The sequence below is a fragment of the Argopecten irradians genome, chromosome 11 (genome assembly GCF_041381155.1).
Source record: "Argopecten irradians isolate NY chromosome 11, Ai_NY, whole genome shotgun sequence".
Taxonomy (NCBI): Eukaryota; Metazoa; Mollusca; class Bivalvia; order Pectinida; family Pectinidae; genus Argopecten; species Argopecten irradians.
Window position 1 is genome coordinate 34,716,874 of NC_091144.1, and position 26,064 is coordinate 34,742,937.

Genomic DNA, 26,064 nt, shown 5'->3' on the forward strand with positions numbered 1-26,064 from the left:
CATCACTGTCCGGCAACTCAATGTCACTACCCAGCAACTTCATTGTCATCCTAAATACCGCCTGGAGTGGACCATCACTGTCCGGCAACTCAATGTCATCCTATATACCGTCTGGAGTGGACCGTCACTGCCCGGTAACTCGATGTCATTATAAATACCGCATGGAGTGCACCGTTACCGCCCGTCACTGCCAATGTCATCCTAAATACCGCTTGGAATGCAACGTCACTGCCCGCCACTGTTTTTATTTTTGGCTTTGGTGTAGATTGAGACTTTAATGCATTCATTAATATTGCTTTTATGTATTACTTACCCAATGAGGTAATTTTATTAAAAAGGGGTGCGCTAAAATGTTTTAGGCCATATCAAAAAAATGGACAGAGAAACAGATGGCTTATACAGCTCCTTATTAACAACAATTTAAAATTTGATATTTGAAATATGTTTATAAACAATTTTGGCTTCTGATATTCAGAGTTCAATGATAGTCATGAAGCTGTCAAAAATTATAATTACACTTGAAACGGGTTTTTTTTTCAAGTATCATTGAAGATGATTTAAAAAAAAAAATATGCTTATTTTCAAGCTTACAAATATCCTCAGTATATCTTATTTAGAAAAAATCTCACTCGGACAATGTCAAATCATGACATAATGCTTTAACTTTATATTTATGCAAAAATCACGTTTAAATGTCTGTAAACAGGATATACCGGTGATCTCTTTGCCGTCGGCAGAGAAGGTATCTCCAATCTAGACATGGATAGATTACGCAATAATGTCTGGTGTGTTTAGGCTATGAATTGAATCGTGAGGCCGAATATGTTTGATAACTTACATGTACCTCTGGTTTTTCTCCACTGCTCTATACATGTGAATAGTACATTAAATTAATGAAGACCAGGTTTTTTTATCGATTTTTTTTATAAAGACCCCTAACACTCATAAAATTGGTCTATGAGCATGCACTCTGGTGAGTCCATAATTATATAAACTGTAATTAATTCTCAGATCACTGTGGGTACTAAAGTCGACTATTTAAGTGATATTCCAATATCGCATTTTCCTATATTAAATATTTTGAGTAATTTTTATTGAGGAGGTCCATGTTAAAATCTCCCATGATCAATGCGTCCAGGTTTTCACTTGTTGTTTTGCCTGTCATATGATCAAATATACCAATGTATGACATTTATGGTTTCAGGAAAGAAATTGTTTACATGAATATAATTAAATTAACTTCCATGTTACAATGTCGAATTTGCACCAATTATGGATGCTGCTAAATGCTGCTAAATGCAAAAAAAATGTAAAGGAGATATATTTGTATCATTTGCGAGATAGAAAATAATGACAATTTCAAACCATATTTAAGTAATTTTTATTGATAGTCATACCAAATTTACATCACAATTTCTTTATTATGCATAATGTGTATGACCTCAACGGTTCATTGATACATGTACATATACAAGCTCTAGCTAATAAAAAAAATCTCATTCCTATAACGGAAAAATTAATCCTATTATTTCAGAAACCAACAAGTATTCAACCTCCACATAATGGGTTTTTTTTTGCTATTAAATTTTACCACAGGTATTCTGATATACCAAGAGTTGCCTCTCTTGATTTCATTCCGTGAAGACTAGAGAACATCTCGCGAACAAAGGGGAGTAACTCCGATAGATTGGAATGATCACAGGGGCTTGACTTTATAAACATTGTTTAATAACCGAAATACAATAGCATATATGGTCGTAACCAAGCCCCTGATTACATTTGATGTACATATGTAGTAACAGATATGTAGGTCCTCAAAAGCACTTTTCAAGACAAGCTGGTGTAGTTCTTCAACAACAACAAAAATATAAACATCATTCAAAATTGGATTTCTTTATAAATCATAAGGCACAATTAGCATATTGATTCCTTCAATAGTGTCCAAACAAAATTACTCATGTCATGATTTCCTTGATCATGCAACACAGAGCTGTAGGGAAAATAATTATCTATATAAATCTCTGTATACAGATCTTATAATCTTATGTAATACCAAGATAGAAAACCTTTAAATCAAATTTGCATTCCTCGAATAGTCCTCGATCATTTGCCAAACTGACTGCATCCATGGTCCTGTATATGCTACAATACAGAGTACTTCAATTGTATCAAAACCCTGAAAAGCTTGATATTTGAATTATTCTATCAATGACCAACCTTAGATGAGTCTGTATTCCTCTACCTATTAGCTTTCCTGCTTTTCGAGTAAAAGAAGTCCTAATTGAAACTAAAAATTAGCAGCTATTCCTATTAATCAATTTTAACCATAAGAATCTCAATAAACATGGGGCAAAGCACTGATTGTATGCTGGTAAATATTATTCCTACCAATATCCAACCATAAAATGGCTGCACCAAAATGCATTTTGTACTTTTGACACATTTAATTTAGAAATGCTCCACCGCTGACAAATAGTATTTTTTCACTACTGAAAAAAAAAGAGCAGATGATTTAGTTTTTTTCTTCGGTTACAAAAGTTACTTACTCTACAACATTACCACCATTGGAAAATGTGAGCTTCTAATTTAACTTAAAGTTAAAAATATAAAAAAAATAATTAATTGCATCCCGAAAAAATTCTGTGGCACTATATCGTATATACAATGAAGTACTGATTGCGCATGCACCAAAGGCAAAATAAATTGTTTTATATTATTTTTTGTGTTAATTAGACATATATATACATGATTAAACACCAATTATTGTTCAAATGATGAATATCATTTATGCTCTGTTGGCGGTGGAGCATTTTTAATTACAAAAATACAAACAACAAAATAATATTTTAAACTACTATCACAAGAAAGCTGATTTTATCATTCAGAATCACTCAGAAGTACATTTGTACTCTAAATCAGCTTGTGATGCATGGAGTAGAGTTTTACCTATTTCACCATTTTCCTGAAGTATACCAACATTTCACATCTAACAACAAAATTCTAATGATTAAATTTCAAAACAAAATGTCAAAATCATCAGATCTTTTCCATATATAAAAATAAATGCTTTTACAAAAATTGTTAACTTTTCAACTTAAAAATCAATCAGATAAAAACATGTTTCTAGTACTTTACACAGTAACTCACAATCTCAGAAAAGAACTTCCTGTCCACAACAGCAAAATTAAACAACTTTGTAGTAGTAACACTATATCAACAATTCCGTCTTTGCATATTACAGAGTTAGCTCCCCTGCGGGCAGGTATCGATTGTTACGTCATTATTTTGTGAGCGAAAATCACGTCATTTTCTCTGAAAAGTATGACATTACGCTAGCAAAAACACAACGTCACAATCAATACCTACCAGCAAGTGCAGATAACTCTGTAATATGCAAATCCGGAATACAGAATATCAGGTGTCAAGTATCTACCAAAAAAAATACCTGCTTTATATCTTATGTCTTGGATAATAAAACTACTATAATATATCATCGAAAATTTTTCTTTTTGTTCACCTATACTATTATATGTGTGTATACCAGACTTATACAACGTATATTATGACGAAGACATTTTAAATTTCCGATAAAAAGGATTAAGGATTATTCAAAAGTCAATATTCGCCATTTATTCCAACAAAGTGGTGTTGGTGATTTTTTTTTCCCGTTTAATAATTCTTCAAATGATAAAAAACTCCTTCAAGATATTCTTACCACATTAACACACCTTTTTCTCGCAAAGTCTTTATAGATTATCATATAATTAGTACATTGTATAGAGAAACTAATTATTAAACATGATTCCACCAGGGAACCTGTTCTTGAGCACTGAAGACATTAATTTTTCAGAAAAAATAATGATTCTCACTCCATTTAATCCAAACCCCAGGCACAACCCCAGGCACAAATATTGCATGTTAATCTCAATTCTCAAACCATAAATGCTGATTAATTAGAAGATAGATAAGCCCACCAACCAAAAGAAATGTCATTCACCCACCATCCTCTATATTCCAGGGGTTACTATCACTGTCATTTTATCCACCCTTGGCATACAATGTGTCTCATAGTAAAACTGAAGGCAGTTCAGGAGAACAAAACTGAGAAATCACAGGCCAGCAGAAACTGCCTTTAAAGATTACAGAGAATGATTCTTAACTTCAAAGTAACAAAGCCAACCACAATGTTCCATTATTTGATTCTTTTGATGTAACAAAAGGACCAATTTAACAGCTCATCTCTTGTTGCAGACAGAACCTTCAGTTTTGATATGACAAATATTCCAGGGTTGGATATTACGACAGTGATAGTAACCCCTGGAAAAACACCCCACATATTGTGTCTTTTTGTAGTACAGACTTGTCTGCCCTTCTATAGGAAGGTAATGATTACATCATGTGTTTATGAGATATTACATCATCACTTTGTGGGTAAAATGACATGATTAAATTTTCAATCACAGACTTATGACATCATCAAAACCTGCTGTAACACAAGAGCAGGTAACTCTGCATTGCAAAACGACAGAATTCTGGAGTGAGGTCACAGGTGTTCTCTCAGTGAAGTTTTATACAAATTCCATGATGGTTTTCTTTATGATGCTAATGCACTCCTGCATTTGGTTCTCAGTCATGATGAGTGGCGGGGCAAATCTGATGATGTCGCCGTGGGTGGGCTTGGCGAGGAGGCCGTTGTCACGGAGACGCAAGCATACATCCATAGCATCATGCTCTGGATTAAAAAATCATCTCAATTAAAAAATAATTGAAAATGTTTTTCAATTAAGAATCAGAAAAAATCAAAATTCTAGAAGAATAATCATATGTAGTTCTATGTAAAATTGAAATCTTAAGCATTTTTAAAAAGAACATGTTGCTCTGGTAATATCGAAATCTTGGGCATGTTTGAAAATGCAAACTTAAAATTAATTTTCTGATTATATGCATTTCAGAATCTATTGTAATAATTACTGGATCTCTTATACAGTAACACCTGTCTTAGTGACCACCTCTGTATAAAGACCACCTTCTTAATAAGACCACTTTTCTAGGGTTCCAAATGACCAATAATTTCAACAAAATTCAACCTGTGCACTTGGCTATAAAGACCATTTCCCTCAATTCCTTGTGTGGTCTTTATAGACAAGCTTGACTGCAATTTAATTTTAGATTTTGTTTATGTTCTATAAATAGCCACAGTCATTTAAGGATGTACAAAAATTTGACTTTCTAGCTTGATCAATAAATACTAATATCGTAAGCCAAATTTTCTTTCATGGCTGTTAAATTTCGCAATTTCAATTTCAAATCATATTTGCGAAGAGCAAAATTCATGGATTTTAAATTGAAGATCGATTCCTATCAATATGAATTTTGTAGATATTAATTAATAAATAAACTTATATGAATTTACTTGGATTGTGAATTTCGGGAAAATATTTCGCACGCAAAAGAAAGTTCTGTTTACAGTACACTGACTTTAAGGCATAACTTACTCTCATTGATTACAATGGCGTTAAGCAGGCCCTTTCCTCTCACAGTCTTCACTAGATCCTTAGGGAGCTCCGCCAGTTCCTTACGGAGAATATTCCCCAGGTGATCAGCTCTCTCCGCCAGCTTCTCCTCCTCCAACACCTACAATATGTAACAACATCAATCATAATTCAAGATGGCCACCTTCAATTTCATATGATATCTGATTATGCTTGAAATTTTTCAAATTCCTTTTGTTTTTCGAACAGTCATACAATACAGATTTATGCCACACAATCCGCCAGATGTCCATTGGTTTTGTCCATGTAATATTTTTGTATGTCATTATTGTAATATGACCAGGAGCGATTTACATTGATTAGAAATTCTTCATTATGGATATTAACAATAAAAATGTACATTTGATGCAAGATTTTCCGAAATATATGCTGTTGTAGTAAAGTGATAAAATGTATCTTAAATTTGTGTTCATTTCATATGAAATTTTATGAAACTGAAGTGATTGAGCCAGACTCACCTTCCACTAGACACGGCACGGATGTGAAAAGTTCAGAAGTCACCTGCCTGATCAAGTGGGGTTTCTCTGGGGCGTTAATAATAATATTTATCTGAACTTGACGTATACATAATATGTCCACAACAAAATAATCAGTAGATCCAGACTAACCTGAAGGGCAGCTATCGCTACTTTACATGCGAGAGGGTTACCCCCGTACGTGGAGCCATGTTCTCCCGGCTGTATCGTTAACATCACTGGATCATCAGCCAAAATAGCCGATACCTACAAAGAGGAAATATTGCCAACTTATAAAATTTTGAATTAAAAGCATCAATTTAGATTTTTTTAAATATTCATTTATTGCTAAACATTTGTTTGATAAGTATTTCCGATCATAGTATGATGGGCCGAATATTCATAGACAAGAGCTTTCTGAAAAATGTTTTGGAATTGAAATCATCCTCAATATTCCAGAGGCAAAACTGAAGACTCTGTGTGCGACAACAGATTGGACTAGTATTTTGGTCCTTAAAGATAACAGTACATTGTTTAGCTATGAAATTGGGTTTTTTCTCTCTACAAATCTTCAAACAAAGTAAGAATAAACTTAAGTCTCTGTAGGCCTGGATGTTCTTAGTTTTTTCCCTAAAAATGCCTTCTACTACTGTGCTACTAGGACATAGTCCAGATACAAAAACAGAGATAGTAATCTGTGGAAAATCGGGGATGAGTCAGGGTGTGAACATTTTACCCTGACGATTGCTATGGAAATTTTTTAGAGTTATCAGGCCTTGCAGTTGGGTATCAATTGTGATCTCATTAGATTGTGAATGAAAATTCCATTGTTTTCTTTTAAAACAAGAGATCCCAGAGGGATCTTGGCGCATACCAAAGAATGATCTATGTCTGATAATGGAAAGAGTGATCTTTTTCCTGCTTTTAAACTTTTTCAAATACACTACATATGAAATTTGAGACAGATCGCTATAGTACTTTCTAAGAAATAGCGGTAACAAACTTCAACAATTAAACCTAAGATGGGAACCGGTAGACCATCTTGTTGACCGATCAGTCCCAAAAGGCATTATGCACAACTAGGGTACAAGGGGAGCCTACGCATGGAATTTGAGAGAGATCCCTTCAGTACTTTCTGAGAAATAGCGGTAACTATCAAAATCCAAGATGGCGGCCGTTCAGCCATCTTGTTGACCAATCAGTTATAAAATGTAATTTGCACAAGAAGGGCCTAAGGGGAACCTACATATGAAATTTGAGACAGATGCCCTCAGTACTTTCTGAGAAATAGCGATAACAAACTTTAACTATCAAAATTGTAGGTGACTGCCAGGCGGCCATCTTGTCGACCGATCGGTCCCAAAACGCAATATGCACAACAAGGGCCCTAGGGGAACCTACATATGAAATTTAAGAACGATCCCTTCAGTACTTCCTGAGAAATAGCGATACAACTTTTAACTATCAAAATCCAAGATGGACGCCTTATGGCCATCTTGTTGACTGATCGATCCTAAAATGTAATATGCACAACTAGGGCCCTAGGGGAACCTACATGTGAAATTTGAAAAAAATCCCTGCAGTACTTTTTGAGAAATAGTGGTAACAAACTTTAACTATCAAAATCCAAGATGGCTGCCTGTCGGCCATCTTGTTGACCGATCGGTCCCAAAATCCAATATGCACAACTAGGGTCCTAGGGGAACTTACATATGAAATTAAAGAAAGATCCATTCAGATGTTAATGAGAAATAGCGGTAACAAACTTTAACTATCAAAATCCAAGATGATCGCCTGTTGGCCAACTTGTTGACCGATTGGTCCCAAAATGCAATATGTACAACTAAGGTCCTAGGGGAAATAGCAGGAACAAGCATTGTTAACGGACGGACGGACAGAAGGATGGACGGAAGGAAGGATGGATGGACGGACGACGGACCACAGACAAAGAGGATTTGAATAGCCTACCATCTGATTATGGTGGGCTAAAATATAACATTATGCTGATGTATGAACATATGATATAACAATTAATACCTTCTAAGAAGGACAGCTACTTTAAGATATGTAAATACAAAATCATTCAAGGGCAGATAACTCTGTAATATGTAGATACAGAATCATTCAAGGGCAGATACTCTATAATATGTAAATACAGAATCATGCAAGGAGAGATAACTCTTTGATATACTTACAGGCAGGACTCCTCCTGACAAAGCTTTACCAAGCAACACAATGTCAGGGCGGACATTTTCATGGTCCACACACAGGCGTCTATAAATAACAGCACAAGCATCTATAAATAACAACCTAGCATCTATAGATATAAATAACAACACAGACATCTATAAATAACAACCTAGCATCTATAGATATAAATAACAACACAGATATCTATAAATAACAACACAGGCGTCTATAAATAACAACACAGGCATCTTTAAATAACAACACAGATATCTATTAATAACAACACAGATATCTATTAATAACACACAGACATATATAAATAATAACACAAGCGTCCATAAATAACAACACAGACATCTATAAATAACAACACAAGCGTCCATAAATAACAACACAGACATCTATAAATAATAACACAGACATCTATAAATAACAACACAGACATCTATAAATAACAACACAGACATCTATAAATAACAACACAGACATCTATAAATAACAACACAGACATCTATAAATAACAACCTAGCATCTATAGATATAAATAACAACACAGACATCTATAAATAACAACCTAGCATCTATAGATATAAATAACAACACAGACATCTATAAATAACAACCTAGCATCTATAGATATAAATAACAACACAGACATCTATAAATAACAACCTAGCATCTATAGATATAAATAACAACACAGACATCTATAAATAACAACCTAGCATCTATAGATATAAATAACAACACAGATATCTATAAATAACAACACAGGCGTCTATAAATAACAACACAGGCATCTTTAAATAACAACACAGATATCTATTAATAACACACAGACATATATAAATAATAACACAAGCGTCCATAAATAACAACACAGACATCTATAAATAACAACACAAGCGTCCATAAATAACAACACAGACATCTTTAAATAACAACACAGACATCTATAAATAACAACAGAGACATCTATAAATAATAACACAAGCGTCCATAAATAACAACACAGACATCTATAAATAACAACACAGACATCTATAAATAATAACACAAGCGTCCATAAATAACAACACAGACATCTATAAATAATAACAAAGGCATCTATAAATAACAACACAGACATCTATAAACAATAACACAGACATCTATAAATAACAACACAGACCTCTATAAATAACAACACAGACCTCTATAAATAACAACACAGACATCTATAAATAACAACACAGACCTCTATAAATAACAACACAGACATCTATAAATAACAACACAGACATCTATAAATAACGACACAGACATCTATAAATAATAACACAGGCGTCTATAAATAACAACACAGACATCTATAAATAATAACACAAGCGTCCATAAATAACAACACAGACATCTATAAACAATAACACAAGCGTCCATAAATAACAACACAGACATCTATAAATAATAACACAGGCGTCTATAAATGATAACACAGGCGTCTATAAATAACAACACAGACATCTATAAACAATAACACAAGCGTCCATAAATAACAACACAGACATCTATAAATAATAACAAAGGCATCTATAAATAACAACACAGGCGTCTATAAATGATAACACAGGCGTCCATAAATAACAACACAGACATCTATAAATAACAACACAAGCGTCCATAAATAACAACACAGACATCTATAAATAATAACAAAGGCATCTATAAATAACAACACAGGCGTTTATAAATGATAACACTAGCGTCTATAAATAATAACACGGACGTCTATAAATAACAACACTGACATCTATAAATAATAACACAGACGTCTAGAAATATAAATAAAAACAGGTCGTCTATAAATAACAACACAGATTTTTTTTTTATTTTCATTTCAAAACAAGATAAGAAAGATTAATATTTTCAGATTTAAAATTGAACTGAAATTCTTATCAATATAAATGATATAGATATTAATTTGGCTCGCAGAAGAAAGTCAGTTTACTGTTTCCTCAGTCAATGATAGTAAATTGTTTTTACTTTCCCGTCCTTGCGAGCCCAGTCTGAACCTCGTCAGCAATCCAGAGGACGTTATATTTGTCGCAGAGTTGTCTGACCTTGGTGAGGTAGCCGTCGTCGGGGACGACCACACCAGCCTCTCCTTGGATGGGCTCCACCATGTAAGCACATGTGTTGGGATTCTGTAGTTCTTTCTATCAAATAGAAAACATTTTCTTACATCAATAGTCTCATGGTAACATGGTCTATCTATCAATCTCTGTAGATGTCTAAAGATGCTCCATTGCCGACAGAGCATAAATGATATTCATCATTTGAACAATACTTGGTGTTTGATCGTGTATATATATGTCTAATTAACACAAAAATAATGCAAATTAACTGATTTTGCCTTTGGTGCATGAGCAATCAGTACTTCATTCCATATAGGATATAGTGCCACAGAATTTTTTCGGGATGCAATTAATTGTTTTTAACATTTTCAACTTGAAGTAAAATTAGAAGCTCAAACTTTTCAATGGCGGTAATGGTGTAAATTAAGTAACTTTTGTAACTGAAGAAAAATACTACATCGTCTGCTCCTGTTTTTAATAGTGAAAAAATACCATTTTTCAGCGGTGGAGCATCTTTAGAGTAAATAAAATAACAAAATTTTAATTCTCTTTCAAAATCAAGTCATAGAAAACATAGAGAAACAGTTCTTTACTTACACCAATTTATTAAAACATAGTTATTATGTATGCTCACCTCCAATGCGTCTATATCATTGTAGGGAACAAGCCCGAACCCTGGCATAAAAGGGCCATACCCGGCATAGCTTGATGGATCTGTGGAACTGGATATGGCTGCCAAGGTGCGACCCCAGAAGTTGCCGTCAGCAAATATAATCCTTGCCTGGTCAGCAGGCACCTTCTTGACCTGGTAGGCCCATTTCCTGGCCAGTTTACAGGCCGTCTCTCCAGCCTCCACACCTACATCAAGTACGCTAGAGGTCTATTCCGTCTTTGCATATCATAAAATTATCTCCCGTTCAGGCAGGTACCTAATCCCCCTTCCCAAAGATGTTTCTCATTAAATTTTGTCACAATCCATTCTGTACATTATGACTAGTAGTGATTTAAAGGAATTCTCTCTACTCACTCTATTCCTATGTAAAATCTTATCCCCTCAACTCAAAGATGTTTCTGACCAAATTTGATTAAAATCCATTATGAACTTTACAAACAATACCTGTATTCATGGGCAGTACTTTATCGTAACCAAAAAGACTGTTCATGTACTCCTCATATTCGCCAAGGACGTTGGTGTAGAATGCACGGGACGTCAGTGTAAGGATATCCGCCTGATCTTTGAGTGCCTTGATGATCTTCGGGTGACAGTGGCCCTGATTCACTGCACTGTAGGCACTGAGGAAGTCGTAGTACTGATTACCCTCTACATCCCATACATGTACACCTGGAATACACAATATCATACACACCTGTAATACACAATATCATACACACCTGTAATATACAATATCATACACACATGTAATATACAAAATCATACACACATGTAATACACAATATCATACACACCTGTAATACACAATATCATACACACCTGTAATACACAATATCATACACACCTGTAATACACAATATCATACACACCTGTAATATACAAAATCATACACACATGTAATATACAAAATCATACACACCTGTAATACACAATGTCACACACACCTGTAATACACAATGTCATACACACCTGTAATACACAATATCATACACACCTCTAATACACAATTTCATAAACACCTGTTATACACAATGTCATACCCACATGTAAAATACAATGTCATACACACCTGTACTACACAATGTCACACACATATGTAATATACAGTGTCATACACCCCTGTAATACACAATGACATACATACCTGTAACACACAATATCATACCCACATAGAAAACACAATGTCATACACACATGTAATATACAATGCCATACACACATGTAATACACACTGCATGCACACACAAAGTACACACTGCATACACACATTGATATGCAATGTTATATACATGTGATTACCTTCTCAACAACACAGTTATTTTTCAGTTGTTACTAATCTTCTCAGCGGCACAGGGCCTTGTGCTGTTACTATGACTAATACCTTTCCATTGAAGCAGGGCCCTGTGTTGTAAGTTACCTTCTCCATGACAAAGGGTTTTAAGTTGTTTCTTACCTTCTCTACCTTCTCTGCGACACAGGGCCTTGTGCTGTTATTTACCTTCTCCATGACACAGGGCCTTGTGTTGTCACTTACCTTTTCCGCGACACAGGGCCATGTGTTGTCACTTAACTTCTCCATAACACAGGGCTTTGTGTTGTTTCTTATCTTCTCCATGACACAGGGTCTTTTGTTGTTACTGACCTTTTCCATGACACAGGGCCTTGTGTTGTAACCCACCTTCTCCACGACACAGGGCCGTGTGTTGTAACCCACCTTCTCCACACAGGGCCATGTGTTGTAACCCACCTTTCACATGACACAGCGTCTTGTGTTGTTTCTTACCTCCTCTATGACACAGGACATTGTGTTGTCACTTACCTTCTCTAAAACACAGGGCTTTGTGTTGTTTCGTACCTTCTCTGTGACACAGGGCTTTGTGTATTCACTTACCTTATCCACGACACAGGGCCTTATGTGGTTACTTCTCCATGACATAGGGCTTTGTGCTGTTATTTACCTTTTTCATGATACAAGGTCTTGTGTTGACTTGTTTCTTACCTTTTCCATGACACAGAGCCTTGTGTTGTTACCCATCTTTTCCACATCACAGGGCCTTGTGTTGTTTCTTACCTTCTCTATGACACAGGGCTTTGTGTTGTTTCTTACCTTCTCCAAGACACAGGGCCATGACACAGGGCCTTGTGTTGTAACCCACCTTCTCCACGACACAGGGCAGTGTGTTGTAGCCTACCTTTTCCATGACACAGGGCCTTGTGTTGTTTCTTACCTTCTCTACGACACAGGGCTTTGTGTTTTTTCTTACCTTCTCCACGACACTGGGCCTTGTGTTGTTACTTATTTTCTCTCTGACACAGGGTCTGTGTTGTTACCCATCTTTTCCACGACACAGGGCCTTGTGTTGTTTCTTACCTTCTCTACGACACAGGGCTTTGTGTTGTTTCTTACCTTCTACACGACACAGGGCCTTGTGTTGTTTCTTACCTTCTCTATGACACATGGCTTTGTGTTGTTTTTTACCTTCTCTGCGACACAGGGCTTTGAGTTGTTTTTACCTTCTCTATGACACAGGGCTTTGTGTTGTTTCTTACCTTCTACACCACACAGGGCCTTGTATTGTCACTTACCTTCTCTAAGATACAGGGCTTTGTGTTGTTTCTTACCTTCTCCATGACATAGAGCCTTGTGTTGTCACTTAACTTCTCCATGACACAGGGCCTTGTATTGTTACTTACCTTCTTTACGACACAGGGCCTTGTGTTGTTACTTACCTTCTCCATGACACAGAGTCTTGTGTTGTCACTGACCTTTTCCATGACACAGGGCCTTGTGTTTTCACATACCTTCTCCATGACACAGGGTCTTGTGTTGTCACTGACCTTTTCCATGACACAGGGCCTTGTGTTTTCACTTACGTTCTCCATGACACAGGGTCTTGTGTTGTTACTTACCTTCTGCACGACACAAGGCCACAGGAATCGGACCATAATTATGGGCACCATATTTCTGTTCCTTTGCAAATACTGCCTCCGACTTCTCTCCGATTTTCTTGTTTGCTGTGTGGGTGGCCGCACTTGTTGACATTGTGGCTCTTCGGGCGGCACTTCTCATTGCCATGGTTACGGACTTGCTGATCACACTCATCATGATAAGATTTCTGAAACATAATAAAAAGAATCTCGAATGTTTCCAAAGAGAAAGTTTTGCATGGCTTTAATATCAATGGATCCGTGAGATTCTGTTTGAGATATATCTCTTAAGGACAGAGAATGAAGAAATGAATTATAGTCTAACCTAGTTGTTACATAGTGAACAATTATCAAAACATACCTAGGTCACAATTCGCCAACACTGGTTTTGGCACTTCACATTACATGTATATGGGTTTAAAACAACACAAAAGTACCCAGAGGACTCAGAAATTGTTATGTATTACCGAGATTTTCGTATTATCTCATTCGTACTGAATTATGGATAATGTTGATGAATGCAATTTGTCAGAGGAGGATTTCAATTCCATTCATATGAAACGTGTGTTTGTACTATCCAGATAGCAGATGTTACCATCGAGTATCAGTTCCAAAATAATAATACATGCATGTATCGATTGTAATTGTACGATAGATACAATCATCCCGACGTGATCTTCTATATATGTTACCTATAATAACAGAAAACCTGGATTTTAAAAGCCGACTACCTTTCCGAAACGACTTTTGATTTAAAAAATGGGAACATAAAACAAGATTGATAATGTTGTAGAGCCGGAAAAGTTATTAACTTAATGTCACTACAAACTAATTATCAATTCCTAAACAATTTAATTAAAATACATTGAATGTTAATTTTCATAATGCAGGTCGTATTATATTTCGCATCGTCGTCCTAAATACCGCTCCTTTGTGGATTATCACTGCGACAGACAGCAAAACAGCGAAATGAATCTCCACTGTAAACATACATTACGTGGATAAAACATGCAATATTGTTTGGTGCTGTAACCTTATCTTAAGTCATCAATACGTATTTTCTCTTATTATTATCGTTTTTAGTAGTTTTATTAGTTTAACATCCTATTAACAGCCAGGGTCATTTTAGGACGTGCCAGGTTTGTTGGTGGAGGAAAGCCAGAGTATCCGGAGAAAAACCACCGACCAGCGGTCATCACCTGGCAACTGCCCCACATGGGATTCAAACCGACATCCCAGAGGTGGAGGGCTTGTGGTAATATGTTAGGACATCTTAAACACTCAGCTACCTCTGTCCCCTTACTGTTTTTAAGAAACTCATTTTTAGTTTCGTAAAAGTAGGGCGGGGTTTTTATTGGGTCGAACAAGGTAGTCAGTAACTTATATAACAGATATGGACAAGCAACTTCGCTAGCCATGGGTATTAAGTCCGATTCTCTTCCTACTACCCTTGGCATATCTCACTTCAGAACAGGTGTTTTTGCTTTCAAATTTTGATTGGATGCGGCTAGGTTCAGGCATCCAATGAAAACGCAGCTTTGATATGTCAACAAAACTAACTGAAGCGATAGTATAGTGACCTACATTTGTATATTGAGGCATCAGGCATGTCATGCCTGTCAACATCAACTCCTAGCGGAGTTATATTACTATCTATTTAATCAATTAGATGTTTTATACCAGCTAAATGAACGTCTTGGAGACGTTGTTCTCCAAACAGATTGGAAAGTACGTGTGGATTTATGTTTCACAAATCAAACAATTAAAATATATACTGGGATCTTGTTACAAAATTGGACATTGCAGAACTTCTGCATAAAACACAAAAACTGGTGTCCGAACTTACTAATAAACAAATGACTCACACACATGTTCATCTTTGGTATTTTGAATCTGTCGCAAACAACACGCGTGTTTCATAGGGCGCTGCCATTTTTTCAACCATACAACAATGATACAAGCTTTTTAATTGGTTGCTTATTATTACCTAAATGGAAGGGGCGCAACTGCGGTGATCCAGCAGGTGGCGCAGTGCGGGAACACCCGTTCTGAAGTGAGATATGCCAAGGGTAGTAGAAAGAGAATCGGACTAATACCCTTGGCTAGTGAAGTTGATGGACATGCTGCCTTTCATTAATCAAATCATTCCACAAAGTAAGTCATAAATAAATTGGCACAAGAGATCAAATAAAGAAACCTGAAGTTTTCATATTTTCAGTATTTGAGGTCAGTGAAATTGAGGCCTTACAAAGGGGAATTAAGGGGTGCTTATAGAGATGGTGGCAGTAGTTGGAAGGAATATGATACATCAAATGTACCTGTATGTCCTTGGTTGGTATGGAAACCCCGCCATATGATACACCAGTAGTTGTCAGACAGGACGAGATGGATAGAAATACCTTAGTTAATGTATTCAACTTTTTTTTACAATTTACATGTGAGATGGATAGAAACACATCAGTAAATGTATTCAACTTTTTTTTAACAATTTACATTTAAAGTAATTCTGTCTACCTATATACATTGTACATATACAGTAACATGGATCACAAAATATCAAATTCCCTGACATCTGAATGAACAATTAAGGTATCAGGTCACAAGTTGGATTTGTTCTATTTTAACAATGAAACACAAAAAAGGACTTAACGAGCTTAAAATGTGGTTAGAAATATAGGGTTTTATAAGTAAAGAGTTTGTAATTTTGAAATAAAAAAAATTCCACATAAACATAAACAATAAACACAGATTAAGTTAAAGACAACATTATGGTGTATGTTTATTGATTATGTACCTTTGATTTTTATATTAGATATGTAGTTTCCTGTCAAATATCAAAAGGATTATCTAATGTGCATCTTAATTACAAGAAGAATAATGGTCAAATGACTGCACCCTGAAGAATTCATCCTTTGGGAAATAGTCTCTGATGACTGTGCAGTACATTGAACTTCATGTGAACATTGATAGACACATTGGCTTATATCTATTAGTCATACTCCATCATATTGTACAATTTATAATTGATACAGTATTTGGAATGATTTCAATTTTTTTTGTGCACTATACAAATGTAGATGTACAATTCAGGCCCTGAATGAAAGTAGGCTATTTATCACCTGTAAGAAAACTGCATCTGCAGGGCCACAACATCTTATGTTTTTTTCATTAAGAAATAATAATATGCCTAGCTAAAATACATTTAAATTGTCCCCCTTCAAGTGATGCTGGCTGGAACAGCTAGTATAAGAAATATAAACAAATTAAACTACAATAAAGGACGTATACTTATAAATCCTAGCTACAATTAATGTATAAACTGATAATGTATAAGGAAATAAAGAAAAAAGATAAATTAGGTATTACTGTTTTATAAATCATATTAATCAAATTAATTATTAGAAGATGCAGAAGCAATATACTTCAATTATAAATACAAATCATGATTCACAAGATCACACGCATATTGCAATCCTTTCATAAGACTACATATATACATTGTGGTTAGTGTATTGGAATTGGCAAGTATCCGTTAGTTACCCTGATTTAGCCTTCACCTTGCTAATAAAAGAATATGTCATTGGTTTAAGCCGACACACCTCCGTGATTGTGGGGCTCTTTCTGGGGTAATTCTTAAAAAAATATTTGTGCTGTACAAAATTATACTGTGCTGTCCGCGTTTCCCATGTCAGAATGATTTGAACAACATTAAAATGTATAAAATCTATTTCACGTTGCACAAATAGTCACTTGCTTGTGTATTCTGCAAATTAAATAACGTAAATAACCCTTGTTCAGTGTTGACGAATATACGAACTGGTACCGTTATCTAAACAGACGGACAATTAAAGCAATATTTCTACTGAATATAACTTTGCCAGTATTTGTAGCTGTGACTTAAACATGGTATTTGATATATAGAACTGTTGAAAGACAAAACATATATTGGTGACGCAAGATCTCGGTGCTTTTAGGTCAATGTACTGATCAGAAATACAGATGGCCTGATCATTGTTTGACGATTAACTATTGACGTCCATCATGCGGAATGTATCGAGCACAACTCAAAAATGAGCTCAAAATAACCTTAGTTCGAAATTCAAACCAGTTTGCTGCTCAAGATACATATATGATTGACAATTACCTACCTAAGCTCAGGACTCAGTTCGATCGCTTTCCACAACACTGGGAATACACACGTGTGGTTTTTAGTCAGAGGGGAGATAACTCGAACAACAGTACTATAACAGTTAAGCCTGCACACATAGTTCACGTCTATTTACACACATTACACGAGGAACGAGACCATGTGTATAAGCCATATGAGATAGGGATATACACAATCAAAATCTGTTTGTACCAACACTATAAATTCAACTTTATTGCTTTCTTCCATCCATACAAAATGATCGATAGCAAAACACACATATACATACCACACAAAAACAACACATATTAAACATTTACAAGCCTGCTTTTCTGTTTTTATTTAGAAGACAAGAGTCGTATCAAATTTTCAGATGATGATTAATTACACATTTACATGTATGACTATTAACTAAAAAAAAATATTCCCGCAGAGGACAGGGAAGCTTTTTTACCCTACCCGCCTTAATATTTCTAAACTGTGGTTGCTAATTCGCAATTTTGCTAGCAATTTTCCTACTTTATATGAAACCTACGTCAGCTACAAACAAACAAATAATGATATGAAAAATGATTATTTAACAAAAGCAACATTCTTACAGTATTCCATCTATAGTGAGTAATAGAGAAAATGTTTAAAGAAACCTTTCTACATGTATTATAAATCTTATTGTTCAATTTGCTTCATGAGACATTATTTATGAGCTTAATACCAAAAATAATTATCACATTATCTAACTATTGAAAAACACATGATTAAGAACAAAATAGTATCAGTATCATTCATTCAGTAAGAGTGCTCTAGGAATGCTTCAAAACACGGTCAGTAAAGGAATCTAGCTAGTGTTTTGTATGTATGTACATATATTGTTCATAAAATACACTTTGCGTCTTCCAACGACCCAATTTCATGACAACATGGGATCACACCAATTAGCTATAGCAACGATGGCACCAGTAGGTCCGAATGATTTAGCAAAGTACATATTTGTAGATAGACCTGACTGGGTAATTGATTGCTCAAGAATATTGGCAACAGTTTGACTAGACCTTTGTAAGGTGCATTTAACGCAATAAACACTTGAGAGTCACATTTGTTTTGGGGTTGATGAGACTTTGTACGTCGAATATGTACGGATCAGAATTGGGTGGTACAATTATATTAAATCCTGACTATGTGGTGTCTTTTTTGATACCACGAAATGTTATTGACAGCTAAAGATCTGTCATCATTAAACGTCAATTGATCCTCTTTAAAAATAAACTGTTCCACAGAGAGACTCCCCGATTCAAATTTGACTACTTTCGGAGAAATATCAGAAATGTCTTAACATGGCCACTGATATAAAGCAAGTAGTGTTAAACTTTTTGTCGTAACTGTTTGACAGATACTTTATCGTTGTGGCTCCATGGAGTGAAAAGTCTGTAGAACGGCTCCACTGGCATAACTTTTAGAATGAGTAAAAGGTTGATAATAAGTTCCCGACTCCACGCGAGCCTGCACCAGTCTATCGATATCACGGTCATGGGCAACATTGTTGTTGTTGTTGATGATGAGATGGTTGTCTGTCCCACGAAGCTTCGGCAGAATAGGACTTTATAGTTCCGTCATTGGTGGAGGAGTTCAAGGTGACAAAGGTCAGGCAGTTACTCGTGCTGAGGGACAGTCGGGATGTCAAGGTAAGAGAGGCATTAATTAACATCAGAACAGGACGTAAATTGTCAGTAAAGAAGACTATGGAAGGGGCAGAGTCACAACTATAACATGGGGACATCGTTGGAACAGTAGCTTTGGGTAGGCAAGGGCTTGGAGTGACAACAGGGAACAAGTAGAGGACATCTAACCAGGAGCAGAGGGGACATCTTGCTCAGAAGGAAGTTCGTGCAATGGAATGGACGTCACGAATGGTTAGAGCCACAGGTATGAAGAAGCAAGGAAATTGGCTGAACTGAGAAGGCGCCCGCCAAAAGAAATTGTCATGGAATGACATTTGGTGCATGGAGCCCCAGAGGCTGCAATTTCAACCAAAGTCTGTCTGTCAGACTGTCAACAACGAGGATGGAGATTGTGGTGTCTTCCTGTAAAGGTTGGTTGTCGTGGTTTCGTTGGGCAGTTTATGTGGAGGGCCCTGCGGATCATCGGCATCACTGGCATAGAGAGAAGAAGATTGATAGGGCGACTCTGCAGAGAGGCTGAGGTGGCATCAATGTGGCTGTGGAAGAAGAGAGAGGAACAGTGGAGAGGACAACACCAGCAATATATACTAGCGGACAGCTGAGTGGTTTCGGACTGGGACCTGATCACCTAAGTCGACGGACCTCCGCAGGTTTTAGTGAACAGCGCCGAAACAACCAAGGAAGGAGAATTCACCTGACGACGGGACCATGACGCATCAGTACCATCCAAGATGTATATAGGTAACTTTCTTCAGTTAAAAAAGTTACCTACTGTACACCATTACCACCATTGAAAAGTTTGAGCTTCTAATTTGACTTCCAAATAAAAATTAAAAATTAAAAATGAAAAAATAATTGCATGCCGAAATCGCACAATATGGAATGAAGTACTGATTGCGCATGCACCAAAGACAAAACAGATTATTTCATATATTTTTTTTTATGTTAATGAGACATACATACACGATTAAACGCCAATTATTGTTAAAATGATGAATGTCATTTTATTATACTCTATCGGCGGTGGAGCATCTGTATATGCTCTTGAAAACAATGTAATTTTCCACGTACCACATCTATAACACTAGTTTCGGGGCGATGACTGCGAGGATTGTGGCCTGATGGATGACATCGAGTGTCCCTGGTGCTTTGTAATCATTGTTTGGCAAGCGTCGTTGGGTGCAAATGTCCATCTCCGGTGTGCCGTTAAGTTATATAATTAGGAAGCTTAAGGTACATGGTTCGTTTACGATACGGAAATGGCGTCTGGTACGCAGTGTTGTTTCGGCATGTCGTAAATATTTCTGACGTCTTCAAGAGCATTTGTGGCAACGATCTTGGTCTTCCAATGATGGGGTTCGCTGAGGTTTCCGGGATCTTGCACGTTACTCGACTTACAAAACTTAATCAGGCAAGTTACTCCGAATTCTCACACCAATTTTCATAGGAATATGTCTGCTGTGTATAGTTGATTGTTTGTTTTCGGACCGTTGATATTGTGTTTAATTAGAAGGACACAAAACAGAGAGTTCGAATGGCTTGTACTCGTGTCTTGTACTGTTAATTTAAATTTTGTTTTCATGTTATAAATACACAAAATAATGGCACATTGGTTAGAAAGTAAATTTAAGTTCGCTGAAATTGGTAATACAATGTAGACACTGTATATTATGTCCGTAGATGGTAATCCATCAGTAAGTCCAAAGTGGCACACTTATTGCTCTCTATTTGGAAATCCAAATTTGAAAATATGTTATAAATGTCTGATGGTGGACCCTCGCCCCTTGAAAATATCGACAAAAGAAACACTTTTAGTGACACGTTAAGAATTGAGCATCATAACAATTGGTAGTCATTCCACAAAGAAATTGACTTATACCGTATGGTAGATATGAATAATTAACTATCAAACTATCAATTAAATTACAAATTATGTTAGAACAATGAAAATTTTGGTTATGATAAGATAACTATATCATCAACCTGTTCACATAATAATCATTACTTGATATTTTTACAGTTCTCAAAAAGAAATGGGATTTTCGCGATGCATTTTTTGTCTGTATGTGGCTTCAGACGATGACCAAGTTTTAGTCGCTCGCAGTAGATTGTAAGACAGAAATCAAATGAGTTCGCCATTGTACGGAAGCGTATTAGGCTCACGTACGAAAATATTTTTCAGGATAACGAAAATGTTTTATTTGGCGGCCGCCATATAATTATCTGGTGGCCGCCATTTAGTTATTTGGCGGCCGCCACTTAATTTATCTGGCGGCCACCACTATTTTCGTACGTGAGCCTAATACACTTCCGTACCATTGTCAGGCATGATTGTGTTACGATGGTAAACAACCACATTTCAGTCAGTCAATTTTCCGTGAACTAAAGCATTTTACGATTTAACATGCTTCTGGTACGTAATTAATTATTATCTTAATTATATTTCTAGTTCATATCATTTGTTTTTAACACGCGTACGCTGCCTTAGATGATTCTGGTGTACAATATAACTTTACCAAACCGACGATTTTCACATGTGAATTACGACGTATTGATACGTCTCATCGGATTGCATTTTACGATTGAACGTTGAATATCTGACACGTACTTATATTCAATTTCATTATATTTCCAATGTATATTATATCTTCTAAACGTTTTTTTCTGCGATTTAAAACTGTCCTAACCGACGTGAAATACATATACCTACGGTGGGTTGTTTTTTTTCAAAACATCGTCTGATTTTGATTTTGTCCACATGTTAAAATCATGGTAGCTGCAGAAAAAAGCTTGAAAAATTGTGTAATATCATGAATTTTGGTAATTAAATTCAGAAAATCTATAGAACACCTGTCTGGCGTACACTTAAAATTTTTCTATTGCCTTGCATAAATCAGTTTCAGCAGTTTTATGATTACGTAATCAAAATGTGTTGATGCAGCGGCTTTTCATGCCATACTTATATAAATCTAGTTTTTTTTTGAATTATACATTTTAAATGAAACTGCTGCAATAAAATCCATATAATACATGCATGTGCATTGAACGGAACCCCGCCTAAGATGGAATATGGCTAATTTAAATACATGTTGACAAGTTATGTAAGTTATCATATCTAGAACTATCTCAATAATGTTTGCAATTATTGTGACTCATGCACTATTTACATGTAGGTGACAAAGAGGTTACGTGCATTGTAAAAATTTAACACCTCACTGCTCTGTATCCACCAGAGCTGGTTAATTAATGCTTCTTTGCACAACTATACCACAGGGATCTGAGAATAAGTTACAGATTACATGATAATGGACCCACCATAGTGCCATAAGACCATTTTTAGGCGTTTTAGGGGTCTAGATAAAATATTGGTGAAAAAACATACTCTACATAGTACTATATACGTGTATAATACTATGTAGAGTTTGAGTTTTACCGGGTTTTTTTTTATCTAGATCCCTAAAACGCCTAAAATGGTCTTAGGACATTCTGGTGGGTCCATAATTATATAATTTGTAACTAATTCTCAGATCCCTTTGGACTATACTGGAGATGTTGATGTTGTGAAAACGTAAAAATTAGACAAACTTTTTGAAAAACAGTTTGAGTCTGCTAGAATAATTACTGGTCTACCGTCTCATGCTAGCATACATTCACTATATTTGGAAAGCGGTCTAAAGCCAAATACGATTTATCAATATCTCTACCATCTGGTCTGTAGCAAATTTTGTCAAAAATTACATTTCTATTTTTAGTAGATTTTTTTCACGCAGCGATTTTAAGAAATGGCCTATTTGGCGGCAATTGTTTTTTTAAATTGTGTTTTTTTTTTGTCTTTGAGTAGAGCCACCGTTTTCCCATTTTTTACTTAAATTGTTTTTACTTAAATCATCACCGCGTCAGCATTTTTAGCTGTATCGAGTTAATTTTTGCTGTGAATCTTCACTGGGTTCATGTTAATTAAAATATTGAACATCAATGTGTGAAATGATACACTTTTGTCACTTTATTTCTACCTTTAATGGTAATTTGAGCACTTTTATTTTTTAGTCAAAAATATTGAAAAATAACAAATATTTAAACGAGGCAAAAAAGTAAGCACACGGACCCCCCCCCCCCCCCCCCCCCCCCCCCCATTTTTCTGCCTGATTTAGAAAGAACAACCCTTTCCCTATTGAAATGCAAACTATTGACAAAAGTTTAATACCAGAACTTTTTCTATAAAGGGTTAAATTTGACAAAAATGGCTGGAAATGGTGCATTTTGGAGCTCAAAATCAAGGGGTAGGGGTAGCATATGTTGTTATTTTGAGAAAAAATATGACTCTTATTAATCATATCTGGTATATCTTTAATGAAGACTACTTGAAAATGAATTCTACAACCATCCATACATATCAAACACCTCATTAGGGAATTGTGGCTTTAAATGTTATTGTATATGGTTAAAACGGCTAAATTCCAATAAAATCCACTTTTTTGTCATTTTGGTATCTTTGAGTGACAATAGCTCTAAAACGAGCACACCGACAGATGTTTTTTCTTCAATTTTCTTTCATGGTATGAACTCCTTTTTCCAAAAATCTATATGAGAAAAAAAGTTAAATACAAGAAAATTTTGACTTCTCAGAGGAGTACATCCTTAAAGGCCCGCTACCTTTCCTAAACAGCTTTTAATTTTTAAAATGGGAATGTGAAACGAGATCGATAAGTTTATAGAGTCGCAGGAGTTATTAACTTGCCGTTAATACTACACTCATCATCATCATGGGGAAAAAAATAATCAAAAAACATAAGATGTTAATTTTCATAACGCGAGTCGTTTAATGTTTCCCGCCGTCATCCTAAATACAGCGTGGTAGTTGAATATTACCGCGCCAGCGGCAAAACAGCGAAATGAAGCTTCACATTTAGCATAGATTACGGAGGGAATCTTGCAATTATTTGGTTTTGTAATCTTATCTTAAGCCATCAATGCACATTTTCTGTTGTTATTAGGATTAGTTGTTTTTAAGAAAATTAAAAATTGTTTTGGAAAGGTAGTGGGCGTTAACCCTACAACACCCTTAAATAAATTATCGACACATCGTTGATGTTAGATTGTAACGAATATTTCTTGACTAATAAAAATTATTACATGCAATGTATTCTCCCCGTTTCAAGAGATAGTTAATTTTTCTCATGATAATGCCCACGCAGCGAACTGTGAAGTAATAAAAGCACTAAATTGGACATATCTAACATGCAATGTCAACAAACATGTAACACTCAACAAAGAAATGTATACCGAGATAACGATAATTGGACATGAAAACATGTTATGTTAATTTTCCCAGTAGTATGCTTCAGTTGGATCGCATGTACATAGGTTTGTGTTCATTGATATGAGATTTTATGAAGCTCGTCTTTATTTCTGTTGCCAAAGCTCGCGAACAAGACTCGTTTTATAAAATCTCTTACCACACGATACGCCTGATATCCAGTGATTTCACTCATACACTATATCTGCATTTTTAAAATGTCTTAGACTAGTTACATAAAATTTCATATGAAACTTTTTGTACAATGTACACACACACACACACACACACACAACACACACATATATATATATTTCTACTGTTGAGTATAAATTCATCAATTATATAAACACTAAGAATGAAGTCACTAAATTATTTCATAATACTTTTACTAAAAGTAAATCCGAACAAGAGGCCCAAGGGTCTTAACGGTCGTCTGACTTCCTTGGCAATAGTCCTATAGGAAATTAATCAGATATGGTGTCGTGGTAGCCATCTTGGATTTGGGTTCAACCAGAGATGTAACAACTGAACACTTTATCAATGTCATAACAGGATCATTTCAGACAGAAATGTGTTTTCAAAATGGCAGCTGTGGCGGCCATCTTGGATTTCGAATCAAACCGAAAAATAACAACAACTTGTCGGGACCATGTCAGGATCATTTCAAGTCAGTTTCAGCTAAATTGCACAGGCACAGCTTGAGAAGAAATTCAAAATACATTTTCAATATGGCGGCTGTAGCGGTCATTTTTAATTTCGGAACCATCCGAAAAATAACAACACTTTATCAGGACCATGTCAGGATCATTTCAAGTAAGTTTCCGCTAAATCGCATCAGTAGAACTGGAGAGAAGAAGTTCAAAATGCGTTTTCAAGATGGTGGCTGTGGCGGCAATTTAATATTTCGAATCCACCCGAAAAATCGTAACAATTTGTCGGGAACATGTCAGGATTATGTCATGCAAGTTTCAGCTAAATTGCACTAGTATAGTTTGAGAAGAAGTTCAAAATGTGTTTTCAAGATGGCGGC

General features: G+C 35.6%; 1 protein-coding gene across 1 annotated transcript; it reads right to left on the bottom strand.

The window, feature by feature from the left end:
- Nucleotides 1-1,370: 1,370 nt before the first annotated feature.
- On the bottom strand, nucleotides 1,371-18,155 carry LOC138335402 (ornithine aminotransferase, mitochondrial-like). The gene is made up of 9 exons (XM_069284468.1): nucleotides 18,061-18,155; nucleotides 13,895-14,100; nucleotides 11,429-11,653; nucleotides 10,946-11,169; nucleotides 10,220-10,392; nucleotides 8,203-8,281; nucleotides 6,161-6,274; nucleotides 5,496-5,634; nucleotides 1,371-4,732 (listed from the first exon to the last, which is right to left on the bottom strand). Exons 2-9 carry the CDS (start codon nucleotides 14,088-14,090, stop codon nucleotides 4,569-4,571), a joined length of 1,314 nt encoding a protein of 437 aa, XP_069140569.1. The 5' UTR covers nucleotides 14,091-14,100; nucleotides 18,061-18,155; the 3' UTR covers nucleotides 1,371-4,568.
- Between the last annotated feature and the right edge of the window lie 7,909 nt (nucleotides 18,156-26,064).

Bases quoted from the DNA above. Each gene is read 5' to 3' on its own strand.
- LOC138335402 (XM_069284468.1), bottom strand. From the start codon at position 14,090: ATGATGAGTGTGATCAGCAAGTCCGTAACCATGGCAATGAGAAGTGCC. The intron at 11,170-11,428 runs GTATTGTTTGTA...TACTTGATGTAG, and splicing joins AGTACTGCCCATGAATACAG to GTGTGGAGGCTGGAGAGACG. The intron at 8,282-10,219 runs GTAAAAACAATT...TGTTATTTATAG, and splicing joins GGGCTCGCAAGGACGGGAAA to ACGCCTGTGTGTGGACCATG.